Source organism: Monopterus albus, unplaced genomic scaffold (genome assembly GCF_001952655.1).
Source record: "Monopterus albus unplaced genomic scaffold, M_albus_1.0 scaffold212.1, whole genome shotgun sequence".
Taxonomy (NCBI): domain Eukaryota; kingdom Metazoa; phylum Chordata; class Actinopteri; order Synbranchiformes; family Synbranchidae; genus Monopterus; species Monopterus albus.
Genome location: NW_018128092.1, coordinates 857,931 through 872,298, shown reverse-complemented (window position 1 = coordinate 872,298; position 14,368 = coordinate 857,931). Strand labels below are relative to the sequence as shown.

Sequence of the window (14,368 nt, the reverse complement as noted above, 5' to 3'; positions counted from 1 at the left end):
GAATAAGGAAGTATTTATACAGTAATACCTTCAGCTGAAGACTTACAGTACATGCCTTTATTGTCTCATGGTGTGAAGTGCCACTGCTTTCAGTGCAACCAGATGTTGTTGCCTGCCTGAATGTTTTCAGTGAGCCTAGTTTTCTGAGCCTGTGTAGCTCAGCTGGCAGAGCATCAGGCTTTTAATCTGTGGGTCTACAGTTCTACTTCCTGTTCAGGCATTTCGTTTCAAAGGTTAGACATCGCTCTGGCCAAAAAACGTATGTAGACTTAAAATTGAAGATAAAATGCCTCCGAATCTGAAAATGTCTACCTTTACACAATGTTTTGCCCAAATCCAATTTATTGCTTAGCCCTATCCTTCTAATTTGCACATTCACGTGTGGTGGTAGGGGTGTCCTGATTCTCTTTAGGATGGAGGGGTCGGCCTACACAGCCTTTCAAATTTTGGGGTTATTACAACTTACAAGGCTGTAGGTTTGGGGCTCAGTGGCATTTGTTTAAATCTAAAAGTGAAAAATTTCACGATGACTGACCAACCCACCCTTAGCAGGACACCCACTGTAATCCTCAACGACGTTTCCCTGTGCATCTGCAGGTCCAGCTGCTGATCTCAGCTCAGGATGTGGAGAACTACAAGCTGATCAAGGCTGATCTGGATCGCCTCCGGACACTGGTGGAGAAGTCTGAGCTGTGGGTGGAGAAGAAGGGCTCGGGAGGAGGGGATGTGAAGGACACAAAGGGCAAGGAGAAAGGAGAGGTGAGGAGCAAAGATCTTCATAACTAGCTCTAATACAACAAAGGTGAGCATAAGTCTATTTAGTGACTGAATAGTTTTAGAAATACACCAGCAAAAATAAACTTTCATATCTTATTTGTTCCCTTTCTTGTAGCACCTTTCCCCCAGTATGTCCAGTTCCAGGTTTAAACTTTTTAATCTTTAGAAAAAGATTATACTCACTGTATTGCATAGGCTGATAGGTGTTGGTGTTGTAGAATGATGTAGTCATGTAATTAATGGATATTTGTTCACCTAAATCCACCTGAATGCCTGGAAATGAAAATGTTTATGTTCCTGCCACAGGTGACACAACTAATATTACTAATTCACATCTTTTCCCACATTTTTGGAGAAAAACTGGTCACAGAATAAAATGGTTTTTAAAAAGTACACATGAGGAACACATCAGGAAGAATGAGAGATGAGGTGGTGGTGGTGAAAAGCACAGTATCATCAGCATACATCTTTAGTTTGAGAGAGAATTCATGCAAGAAGCTGATAATATTGTCGGACTTTCACTCTTTTTTCAGAACTAGCAGGTGTGATCATCATGTCTACATGTCTATGTGACACTTCAAGCTGCTGTAAATAACTGTAAAAAATGACTGTGGATAACCACCAGGACACTCACTAACAAACCAGCAAATGAACAGTTTTCTTGGTAGAAGATTAACAATTATTAATAATCAGAATGCTACTCATGAAACTAAACCACTAACGTGAAACAAAAAAAATAGTTTTGATCCTTTGCATCTGGGTCTTTACTTTACTTACTGTTCCCAATGTTGGTGTGGGGCTTGCTGGTGTCTCAGCTGGCTAAGGTGCAACTTCATGGTCCTGGGTTTACATTTGGCCTCTGACTTCTGTTGCATGTGACACCTCCATCTCTCTCTTTATTGTTTCTTTCTACTGTGAAATGAAGGCACAGTGCTTCAAAATGTCTTTATAGCACCATCTTATCATCACCATACATCATATAGACACACAGCAATGTAACAAGCAATATGTCAGTCGAAAGTTAATTTCCGGTCAATTGCTAACCGGATAATCACACTGAACGGCCTTTCACTTCACTTTGAGCTGTGTTCGTGTTAACCTTTCTCTGTTTGGGAGGCGGGTTTATGTTTTTTTATTTTTCTCTAACCAGTCAACAGTGAGTGATGTATCTGTTCCTCCAACTTCATGTTTAGTCAACACGGAAGCTACGGTAGCAGTTGTTGCAAGGAGCAGTTATTGTTTTCCAGCGTTATAACAGTTAACTTAATTGTCTGTCTAGAAAGCTCTCATAGGAGGATCTTGATTCTCAAGAAATGCTGATCAAAGGGAAACATGGGGAGCGTTTCTTAGGTCCAATCAAATGCAGAAATGTCAGAAAAAAAAGACTCTCCTGTATTTGCTTTTTGTGAAGCCCTAGATAAGTTTTTGAAATGAGGAAGTTTCTAACTACATCAGGAAGAAGTAGTTTTGGTGTGCAGGAGGATATTTAAAATTGAGATAGCTTCTCCAAGCACATAGTTTGTTTTTCATTCAGAAAAAATGAAGGTCAAAGAACCTTCTGAGAGAGTCCCTGAGGAGCTTCATGATGATTCTCTCATCTGTCTGCGAGACTTTGTGGACAGCAGTGTGCAGCTCAGAATATATGGTAGTGCTGGCTGTATTCACATCTGCTGTCCGGTCCTCAGTCAGTGGATCTGAATGTGGACCAGGGTCACAATCACAGTTTAATGGCTTCAGTGTGAGAACAGTTTGGGGAGTTTTCCTGCTAATGGCACATCTGTACAAAAGGACCACAATGAATGAAATCACCTTGTTGCTTAGGTTTGTTGCATTACATAGAACACATATTGTAGTGAGCAATAGTTTGATTTGTTATTCAAGTGTGTATAACCTAGTAGCTTACCCACAGAGAACTGCATATGCTGTCTTACCCTCTGCATCCTGCAGGGGGCATCAGAAGGACCAGCGCCCAAGAAGGAGAACCTGGCTAAGGGCAATGAGAACTACCAGAAAGTCAAAGAGGTGAGAACACTCGTGTATCTCTGCTCTGCACGTGATAATGTGTACGGTCATTTCCATCTCTGCTGTGGTGTTTTCTACAGTGAGCTTCGCCGAGAGATCACCTGTCAATCAATCACTGTGGGCGGGACTGATGTGTGTGTCACTCTTGTCTCTTCAGCAATAGGGGCTTTCACTGCTCAGAATGATTACATGTAATTATTTTTTCCTGGTAGTCACTTTGGATAACAGTATCTAAATGTTACAGATGTAAATAAAGGGGAAAATTAAAGGATGCAATACTCACCCACCAGTTGGGTTTGTAAATTGAAGGAACGGTTCTTACACGACTCAAGTGTAAGAAACCGTGGACAAAATCCACAGTCCTCACTTTGTTAAAAAGCATTCTGAAGTTCAGTTAATCAAAACAATTGCTTCTGCTTGATTGGTTTTGGCCTCTGATCATTCGTTGTTCAGCTGCCATTCAGTCTCCAAGTCTAAATTATTTTGCATTTCCTTGATCTTTTGAATGAGTTCGGCTTTCAAGCAAATTTCTTTTTTTACTTACAAGCTTTGTCAGGGAATTATGGAAACTGTTCACAGTGGAACTTGATTGTCCCATCTGTTTTACTGTGAGGTGTTTTCAAGTCTTGAAACACTGTTTGATGGTACAGAATCACTGTGCTTCACCTTTACTCAAAGGGTTCATAATTTTAAATTGACAGCTTGAATCAGGTGGCAGCTACCACAGCGACCTGGAGGCTGAAGCCAAAGCAGAGTTATCTTAAAGGTCAAAGTCGCTCACAGCCGCTGGGCACCGTGTCTAAAAATTCCTGGCTCCAAGTGTCAACTTCACTTTAGAAATATTAAGTCAACCATTATTTTCAAGGACCAATTATGGTCTAAGGGTATTTCTCAAGTCTCTTACACAGGTGTTCATTTCCCTCACTTGCATCTTTTTCTTGCCTCTTTGTCCCGCACACATAAGATGTGAGGTAATAATACAAGGAAAACATGCCAAGCGAGAGGACTCAACGGGATAATGACATGAGACGTCCCTTCCTGCTGTTCTTCAGCTGTAGCATCCAATCACCAACTGATTTGTTGGCTCATAAAAAGCTCTCATGTGTCCTCACCTATGGCTCCTCCAGCAGCTTCCTCACTCCTCAGAGCTGATATAAGAGACTTGGAACATCCTCAGTCGACCGGAATGACTTTTAGGTTGAAGGATCAAGGATTGAGGAACAATCATATAAGAGACATGAGAAATGCTCTATATTTCTTAATTCAGGCTTGCTAATAGGTGTACTGGTGTTCATTTTGGAAGTTACTGCTTCATTAATAAGATTTTGAGGCTTAAAGAAGCTTTGATGATCGAAACTGTGGTTCTCTCCTGGACTCACACTGAGTTGGGCTTTCACATTCTGTTTCTGCAATAAACCTGATTTTTGTCCAGACAGTTCCACTGTGGCTGTGGTTACGGACTTACACTAATAAGACCTTCAGGGGTGCTGCCATACACTGTTTTATTAAGTTTAATCTTTTTGATTATCATACCTGGCCTGTTAGCATTGTTTAGCTAATTTAGCTAACATTAGCATTAAGTCGGTCTATACACCACGATTTCCTAACAGTTGTGCACTGACATAAATAAACTGAATATAAATTAGAAGGAAACACCCTGAACTACAGTTTACTACAACGGTACCTACAAACTACCATGAACTAGTGATAACAGTGACTCTTTGAAGCTAGCCTTTCTTTTGGCTGGCTTCCTTTCATAGAGCCGTCCAAAACAGCAAGTCATTTTTATTACATAGAGGGGTAATCCAAGTTTCAGGTCCATGTGTTTGACCAGGGGCAGGACTTAGCTACACACACAAGGTGCAGAGGCCACAGGAAATCTTTGTTTTGTGGAGGTGTGGCCATGTTTATTTGTGAAACAATCAGAAAATACATATCATTTTTCTGATTCAGTGCTTTGTTTTGCTTGTGCTGCTCCCTCTCCCTCTCCCTCGTAGTGAAGTAAATTTAGAACACAGGCAGTGAAATTTGGGCATAAGGATAAAAAGAATGACTCAGATCCCTTCGTTCCTACCAATGAGTGTTGAATAGAACTGGCTCGTTCGTGAACATCACTATGAACTACTTTAGAAATCCCCGGCTCCACCAGTAAAGGATTGCAACAACTGTAATCTGTAGCGTTGGGGTTCCGACTGGCTCCAGTGCAAATCAGCGTGTGATGCCGTGCCTTGCTATGTCCACTTTTTATACTGTATGGATTGAATTCATTTAATTTAGATTCACTGAGTTAGCCCTAACTTCTAGGCCATAAACCAAACCACTTTCATCCTGAGGTGTGCATGTTGCTGGGAAAACGTGCACAACCTAATTTCATCACTTTTACTGGCCAGTTATGTCACACACACACACACACACACACACACACACACACACACACACACACAAGGAATTTGTCTCCGGTGTGGAACCGAGGCAGCCGTCTGCAGCGATGGCGGCGCTGCACTGGCCTTCGGGGGCAACTGTGGGGTCAGTGTCTTGCCCAAGGACACTTTGACATGTGGAGAACGGGAATTGAACCACCAACCTTTTGTTTAGGTGATGACCACCACCTCCTGAGCCACAGCCACCCCCAGTGAGGTATTAAATGCTTTGAACCCTAGACCCCTCAGATCAAAAGGGTGATGTTCTATCAAATGCGCCACCCACGCTCCACATTAACCAGTTAATTAACTTAACTAACAAAACTAACAAAAGCTATAATATCCTTAACATTTATTATTCATACCTTACATTAATTTAAAACCCTTAGGCTTGTGTAATATAATGTTTCCACACCTCACCACAAACATTCTGTGAATTTAGAACTTAAACTAAAATAAATATTCACTGGTTTATTTAAATAAGTTTTGGGTGCTTTTAGGCAGTGGTTTCTTTGTGCAGTATATTTTTTAAACAATGTTTATTGTACAATCTGCCAGACTTCTGACTCATCTTTGATCATCAGGCACTGGTCCTGTGAAAACAGTTTTCTCCATGCTTCAACATAGTAAGTAATGTATGGAGCTGTAAGTGTAAATAAAGTCTGATTCTGGAAAATATTAACCAGAACTGCAATAATCGTAGACATGGTTGTTTCAAAATAATTTCAGTGAGTCTTATTATGAATTTAGTTTAATAAAATTTAGTGACCGCTTGTTAAAATTAAACCAATTCTATTTGCTATTTTCTTTTCCTTCTGGATCCAAAAGTTGCTTCAGATTTTTTGCCACAAAAACAAAAAACATAAAAAAAAACAAAAAACTATCACCTAAAAATTTAATACCTTTTAATTTTAAAATGAACAATAAGGGGCCAAACACTGTGCTCAGTATTTTTAAATCATTTAAATTGTTTACTGTTGTCGCTGTCTGTTCTCCAGGAAGCTATCTACCCACATTGATCTGTAATTTATGTTTGTCCTAATAATGCACAAGCTCCGTCTGTCCGCCCTGCCTCCTCTGTAGATCCTGGAGAGGTTGAATAAGATGTGCAGCAGTGGAGTTTGGAAGAAGCAGCAGAGGTTATTGAAGAACATGGGAGCTCATAAAGTCATGCTGGACCTGCTGCAGGTGTCCTACGATAAGGTGCGACTGATAACCGCCAAAATAAGAGTATCACAGCAGGTTCACGATGAATATCTATGAGTATCTTGACATTTTCCAGATACCGATAAGATTAATGGTTGGTGGCGTGTTTAGTCGTTTACACTATTATGTTCACTATTATGCCCCCCCCCCCACCACCACCACCTCCAATCTCTCTGTCGTTGTCTGTCTGTCTCTAGAATGATGTGAAGATGCAGGAGATCATTAGGAACACTCATCTGTTCCTGCAGAAGTTCTGTATGGGGAACCAGGAGAACCAGGCTCTGCTGCACAAGAACCTCAACCTCTTCCTCACCCCTGGGGTACACTGTTTTATAGTTGCTCCAGTTAATCAGCACAAGCTTAATGTTATTACTTTCCATCCTTCTGGTTTGGCAACAGTGTTCTTCTTGGAGAACAGTGGCTTCCTCCTTGCTTTCCTGACATCACACCATCTTGGTTCAGTGTTTGTTTGATGGAGGACTCATGAACGATGACATGAGCCAGTGCCAGAGAGCCATGTAGATCCTCAGACATCACCCTGGGGTTCTGGTGACCTCCTTGGACATTAAATTTGCCCTTGGTGTGATTTTATTTTAGCTGACCAGTAACACCAGTGTAAAATCACCTCCATTTGTCTGAGAGGGAAGTTAAAACTTGTCTTGTTCAGAAAATTGTTGGATGCAGTCCCCAGATTCTGGTATTGTAAAGACAGAGTTATTAGCAGCCCTACAGAGTAATGAAACTGTTCCTCCTCCACCTGTAGCTGTTGGAGGCGGAGACAGTGCAGCACATCTTCAGTAATAACTACCAGCTGTGCAGTGAGATCTCAGAGAGCGTCCTGCAGCACTTCATCCACTGTCTGGCCACGCACGGCCGCCACGTCCAGTACCTCAACTTCCTCCACACCATCATCAAGGCCGAGGGCAAGTACGTGAAGAAGTGTCAGGACATGATCATGACCGAGGTGAGGACGAGGACACGTGTCACTTTGCCAGAATGTTTCAATATGTCACTGTGTTGGTGTAGTAATGCGTTGTTGTATCTCTGTAGTTAACGAATGCAGGGGAGGATGTAGTCGTCTTCTACAATGATAAGACCTCTTTCAACACCATGTTGGAGCTGATGGCAGAGAGCAGGGAGGGAATCAGCGAGAGCAGCCCGCTCAGGTACCTGTGGCAGCCACGCCATGGAAACACACTAGCTTTATGGCAGCTTTGCCGGTTTACACTGAACGACAAAAAGCTGTTCTGTGTACATAGGTACTGGCATCCTGGTATTAGAGGTGTGATGTTTAACATGACGTCCAGCGCGACATACAACTCTGCATTTTACACACGTCAGAAATATGTGTCGTTGCTACCAAAGCAACAGTGATGGATGAACAGAGCAGGGATGTGTTTCTGCTCATCCCGCACATTGCCCGGTGCCCTGTACTCCCAAAGTAACCCCCACAAGATCCCACGAGGGACCCGGTTGTAAGCCTTCTCCAAGTCCGCAAAACATGTGTAGACTGGGTGGGCAAACTCCCAGGATCCCTCCAGTAACCGTACAAGAATAAAGAGTTGGTCCATTCTTCCACGATCTGGATGGAATCCGCATTGTTCCTCCTGAATCTGAGGTACGGCGATCAGTTGGAGCCTCCGTTCCAGCACCCTGGCGTAGGCTTTCCCAGGGAGGCTGAACAGTGTGATACCCCAGAGCACACTCTGAAGTCCCCAGTCTGCCAGTCCACAGGAAGATCCCACGAAGGACCTGGTAGTAGGCAGAAGTGCGTGGAAGAAAATGGTTTTTCTTTATATTAGAGCATATCTTACTTTATATTTACTTGTTACTGCCTTAGAAAGCAATATGGCAAGTTATTTTTATGAGTAGTAACATGTAATCCATTACCTTCAATAAGTAACTTCCCTTACCACCACACCGTCCTTCTTGAGGTGACGGGGCAGAATGCATCACGTCTGCCTGACAAACAGGCTCAGAGCTGCAGTAAATCTGGTCCTGGATCTGTTTAGGCCAGAGCAGCTCACATCTGTCTGAAATCCCTCAGTTTACTGATATATATCAAATACCTAAGTACACACTTCAGAAGTTATTGATATTGTCTTTATGCTCAGCTTTTCTGTCACTTCTACTGCTGCTTGTTAACACAAGCAGGCAGTTATTTTTCCAGGTTGTGGATGTAATCTGGGAAACGTTTGCTCCTCTCTGCAGGTATCACATCTCTCTGGTGGAGCTGCTGTCAGCCTGTGCAGAGGGGAAGAACGTCTACACGGAGATCAAATGCACCTCACTGCTGCCTCTGGAGGACGTGGTCCGGGTGGTGACACACGACGACTGCATCACCGAGGTACTGAGTGTGTGTGTGTGTGTGTGTGTCTCCATATTTTTATTTAGCTTTGCCCACACCTGCACTGACGGCTAGAGGACAAATGGTTTGAACTCACTCAGGTGTGTGGGTGTTCAGTAAAGTGGTGAACGCCTTGAGAATGTTCTATATGTTTACATACAGCTGACCCAAAGCATGATCTTCTTCTATGTCCTAAAACTAGAATTAAAGTGATGACACTACTGAGCAGAGTGTGTACACAGTGCGTATTTCTGCTGGATGTGAACCTTTCAGTAACCAGCATTAACGTCGACCAGACGCTTCCGATCCTTGAATGTTAAACCTGGAGTGTATTTTGTTAAGGGACCTCTCCTGGGGGAGGTACTACTACTGTTGAATTCTGTAACATTTTCCAGTCTGGTGAGGAACCACAAGTTTTGTCCTCAGGCGCTTCCTGTGATCGAGGTGTGCTACATTTCCACGAACCCATGCAGTGAAGCCCACACACCAATGGTGACGCTCACGCCTGAGTGTCGGTCAGTGGACTCATATTACATGAGGCTCACAGATGTTGGATCATTTTGCTCATTAAATGAATGAACAGAATTATGTTTGTTGTTGATTTGATTCTGGATCTAGGGTCTGGTCCTGGTTTCGGTCGGCTGTATGTAGAAATATAGGACATTTGAAAGGGTTGACCAACTGTCGAGCACCGCTGTGGGTCCACGTAAATGTTGTTAGAGATGCTGGTGGAAAGTAACTAAGTACATTTACTTAAGTACAATTTAGAGGTATGTGTACTTTACCTGAGTACTTCCATGTCCTGCTCCTTCATCCTGTGACTCCATGTCAGAGACAGACCGTGTACTTTTTACTACACTACATGTACCTGATAACTTCAGGTCCAGAATCAGATGAATCAAACCAAACCCAGTAGAACCATCAGACTCTATTGATCCCAGTAGGAAATCCACCAGCTACCCAGCAGGATGGAAAGTACTTCCCAGTATAAGTATATAAGGTAGTTACCATCAGCTCCACCTTTACCAGCTGCAGCATTAAAGTGATGGACACAGTAATTAGTCACTATGATCCAGTATCCAGAGATGTTACTGGAACATGGGTCGTTCTGCTGGACCAGTACTGGTACTGCTGGTAGATTTGGATGCTGATACTTTTGTGCTGTTAATTCAGTTAATTCAACATTTTGGTTGCAGGACTTGTAGTACTTTTACACTGTAGTATAGTTACTTTTGCCTGAGTGCTGGTAGAAAGTGCTGCAGGTCCAGTGTCACACTTAGAAGCCTCTTTGTTTGTCTGTGTCTCCAGGTGAAGATTGCCTATGTGAACTTTGTGAATCACTGCTATGTGGACACAGAGGTGGAGATGAAGGAAATCTACACGTCTAACCACATCTGGCATCTATTTGAAGACTTCACGGTGGACATGGCCCGGGTAACACCAGCGCTGTAGTGGTGATGATGGTTAGCTGCGGAGTGACTGGCCTGCTCACACATAGATTTTCTTCTGTTTTCACAATGTTTTCTTTTTCTGCAGGTTTGTAATAAACGCGAGCAGCGTCTTACTGATCCCGTCTTGGAGAAGTACATCATCAACGTGGTCTTCGACACCATCAAGTCCTTCTTCAGCTCCCCGTTCTCTGAGAACAGCACTTCCCTGCAGGTCAGGGGCGTGACACACTTCGCTGAAAAAACCCTTTGAACAGTCGCAGTGTTAATGTGGATTTATGTTTAAATGCATTTTTGTCAAAAGGCTATTAGTCACAGAAACTAAAGATTGTTTTAGTCTCATTTATGTCCTGTATTTTTAATGTTTATATCTTCTAAGCATTGTGACGCTCCAACTGTCTCCATCTTTATGTATGGTTACCATGGTTACAGGTGTTTATTAGTTCTGAAACTGAGACCAAATCCATGATACAGACGTCCACTGTCTCGTGTTGCGGTTCTGTCCACAACCTGCTGCAGGCGCAGTTTCTCATTACCGATGTAACAGAACTCAGTTTTCTTTCTGCAGTTAACACCAAAACATGTGTAAATCAAATCAAATTATTGTCTTATTTAAAGTTCGGGCAAGCTGTATATTTTGTTAATATTGCACATTACACCTATTGCATCGTCTCCTGACTGCGTGTGTCGCAGGACTGTCTTGGGCCGAACACTATCGAGTGCTCATGCCTGCAGTAAAGGTTTAATCAGCTGAAGATGGATCGTGGCCCTGAGACTGCAGAGCCCCAGTCAAGTCAGATAGTATGAAGTGAACTGTGGCTGTGTTTGTCTTCTTCTAATTCTCAGCGGCTTGTAGGTGAATTTAGTTCATAAGTCTGTTTCTCTGACATCAGCTGACAGAGACAGTGTTAGTGAATACCAGACCCTTCTGATTAACGGTGGTGCAACAGGTCAAGCAGCTACATGAGCGTCTGAACAGGAGGCATTTGGTTTCACAATCTGTGAGTCCATTCACGCCGCAGGCCGCTGGATAGCGCCCTGCATTGAGACGTCATTACTTTAATTGTCTTGGTGAACAAAAATGTGGAACATTTTGTCTTAGTTCTCGTTTTCAAAGTTTTAATGAAAAATGGGTTTTAGGTGAATATTTTTCATCATCGTTTTTGTCACATACGTTGCAACTGAATATCGTGAAAAACCCCCAAATCTAATCAGTTCCTCTGGGAATCCAAGTGCACGTTTGTGCCAGATTTGAAAAAGTCTCACAGTCACGTGAATTGGATGATGGACAGAAGGACAATCTGAAAACACGATGCCTCCGGCCAGGAAGTGCTGAGTACAGTACACAAGGAGTAAAATAAATAAATAGGTGTAAATACGTAAAATATGTAATATCAGGTATCGTTCACTTTATCATCTATTTTTCCAACAGCAATTTATTTGTATGTGTTCATGTCTTCATCTGCATATATTTGACAGTTTAGTTTGATTTCATTCACTTGATAATAAGTGTGTTTAGTTCAGGTCTGATTGTGTCGTCTCGCTCCGTCAGACTCATCACACCATCGTCACTCAGCTGCTCCAGTCCTCTGTCAGGTTGTTGGACTGTCCCTGGCTGCAGCAGCAGCACCGAGCACAGGTAGAGGCCTGCATCAAGACCCTCGCCAAGACAGGTAACGCACACACACCTGGCTCCACCCACAGGGACCGGGTCATTTCTGTCCACAGGCTGATGTCGGTCTCTCTCTGTGTTTAGCCAAGAGTCTCTCTATCTTGCTTCCTCTGGACCTGGAGGCTCAGCTCAGCTCCTTGTTGTCCAGCTCTGCTGTCAACTCTCTGTCCCGCTCCAACCCGAACTACAAATCCTCCATCCGCTCCTCCAGACCCATCGCTCCCAGCAACCCCTGGGACTACAAGAACATCATAGAGAAACTACAGGTACAGTAAACCAGTCCAGCTCAGGTTGAGACCAGCGGGTCGGGACACAATACGCTGTTTTATGTATGCATTTGGATCCTCACTGGCCACTACCCTTCCTGGGCTCTGCAAGTAAACATTACACCAAAATGCAGAGTCATTAAATAAAAGACAAAAGAAAGTCGAAGCAAAACAGAGACGGCTTGAGTGTGGTGCCCAGAGCAGGGAGCTGCACAAAGAGCGAGGAACGTGTTGGTAACGTCAGGAATCACATTTTAATACAGTCTTATCAAATGTTTCAGTTTAGAAACAGCCTAACCAGCACCTTTAAACAGCTCTATCACAAACCACCCAGTGCAGCAGTAACCGAGTGTCTGATGCCAACAGGACATCATCAACACTCTGGAGGAGCGTCTAAAGCCGCTGGTGAACGCCGAGCTGTCCGTGTTGGTGGACGTCCTCCATCAGCCCGAGCTGCTCTTCATGGAGGGAACCGAAGTCCGCCAGCGCTGTGAGTCCGGAGGATTCATCTCCAAGTAAGTTTTCTGCGTCCAGAGCCTGCTGCAGTGCTGACAGAGGGGTGACGGGAAACGTGTGTGTGTCTGTTTGTAGGTTGATCCAGCACACCAAAGCGCTGATATCTGCTGAGGAGAAGTTGTGCATCAAAGTGCTGAGGACACTGCAGGAGATGCTGATCAGGACGCTGGACTTGGACGACAAGGTCAGTTCAGCATGTTGCAAACAGAAGTCAGGGTCAGAGGAAGTGAGTCTCCGAGCAGCAGAGCGACTGTGACCTGTTACAGCTTTAAACACGTGTACAGTTATTTAATCATGCGTGTTAAATGTCTGTGTGAAAACACTTTGGTCGGCGCAGTGTCTACGTGCACTCTTCAGGTAAACCTGCCTTGACTTTCAGTAAGGCAGGTTTCAGCCGCAGCATAAGTGAAAACAGGTGCGTCTCTGTTCGGGGGTGAATGTATGGACGAGCTGTGAAGGTGAGATGAAAATGTGTCAAACGTTCAGTAGGTTCAAGAACATGGATAAAGATAATAAGAACGTAGTCTAACACGTCCTCCTTTATGGAAATGACATGGTTTTGTTTGCTTGCGTTTCACTTGGCTGTTGTTGTTTTGAGCACGTATCTTTATTTATAGGTTAACAGGTAAATGCAGAGTGGTGGCTGTGTTGATAAGCTTTGGCTTCAGCCTGCTCCGTTTCAGTTTAACGGTCTGTTCATGTAAGAATCAAAAGAAAGAGAGACAGAGTGTAAGAGCCTTGAACGTGTAATACTGCATCGCCCTGCTGAAACTTAAGGCCGTAGTTTGTGAACACACCGGAGACGAGTGGATGAAACTGAACCTTTGAAGCTTTTTCTACTCACATGAACCTAAAAGTGGGAAAGTCAGTGAGGGGCTGCGATGCTTCAGCCTGGCTTTACGAGCTGCCTTTAGTTTTACAAACCACCAGATGTCACTTGTTTTTTTTTTGTTGTCGTTGTTTGAGGCTCAGAAGCTCCGTCTGCCCCTTACTAACACAAACCTGACTATATAAACTGACTTAAAGACAGGAATCAAACGTTCAGTATGATTTTGTCAAAAAACAGACATATTTGTTCTTTTATAAGGTCAAATATAAATATACTTTTTTTAAAACAGTGGATTAAGCTCTTCTCGGATATCTACAGATGAATCCCGCTCGCTGTTTATGTAGTGTCACACACAGTCAGTGTAAGAATGTGACAAACCCTGAAAGATGTGAGCTGAAAACTCTTATATCAAGTGACTTTTTGATCTATGCCTTGGTTTTGTTTTTTTTCAGGGAATTGCGCTGCGGAAAGTTTTACTGCAGAACTACTTGTTTCCCAACAAGAAGAACAGCACAAAGAACGACCTGGCTGAGTTCGGAGCTGCAAGTATGCCCGCCGCCGACACCTTTACTGTTTCTACTTTGTGCTGCGTGTTTGACAGATGCCTCTTTAATCCCATTTCATTTTATCCCAGTTCTTTTATTCTGATTCATGGTCTTGTATTAATTCAGGATGTTTCCTCTTGAAACTTGTTTACTTTTTTGTGTTGCCTGTTTCTTTTTGCCTTGTCTCCTTGTTTGTTGCCTTTCAGTGCACAGGTGTGACTGTCTAATAACAAAAAGCAGGAAGAGAAACAGCATCTGATCACCAGTTTAGTTCAAAGTCATGGCAGGAAGCTGAAAACACTCAGCCGGAAATTGTGGGT

At 43.2% G+C, this 14,368-nt stretch overlaps 1 protein-coding gene across 1 annotated transcript in view; it reads left to right on the top strand.

The window, feature by feature from the left end:
* The window catches only part of itpr3 (inositol 1,4,5-trisphosphate receptor, type 3), a 68,404-nt gene that overhangs the window by 34,761 nt on the left and 19,275 nt on the right, over positions 1 to 14,368 (top strand). Inside the window, exons 27-40 of the mRNA XM_020618943.1 lie at positions 598 to 759; positions 2,725 to 2,799; positions 6,303 to 6,422; positions 6,623 to 6,745; positions 7,189 to 7,389; positions 7,476 to 7,591; positions 8,637 to 8,772; positions 10,081 to 10,206; positions 10,309 to 10,434; positions 11,773 to 11,893; positions 11,977 to 12,158; positions 12,525 to 12,673; positions 12,750 to 12,858; positions 13,956 to 14,049. Of these exons, the coding sequence (XP_020474599.1) occupies positions 598 to 759; positions 2,725 to 2,799; positions 6,303 to 6,422; positions 6,623 to 6,745; positions 7,189 to 7,389; positions 7,476 to 7,591; positions 8,637 to 8,772; positions 10,081 to 10,206; positions 10,309 to 10,434; positions 11,773 to 11,893; positions 11,977 to 12,158; positions 12,525 to 12,673; positions 12,750 to 12,858; positions 13,956 to 14,049 (1,840 nt within the window). The remainder of the gene's footprint in view (positions 1 to 597; positions 760 to 2,724; positions 2,800 to 6,302; positions 6,423 to 6,622; positions 6,746 to 7,188; positions 7,390 to 7,475; positions 7,592 to 8,636; positions 8,773 to 10,080; positions 10,207 to 10,308; positions 10,435 to 11,772; positions 11,894 to 11,976; positions 12,159 to 12,524; positions 12,674 to 12,749; positions 12,859 to 13,955; positions 14,050 to 14,368) is intronic.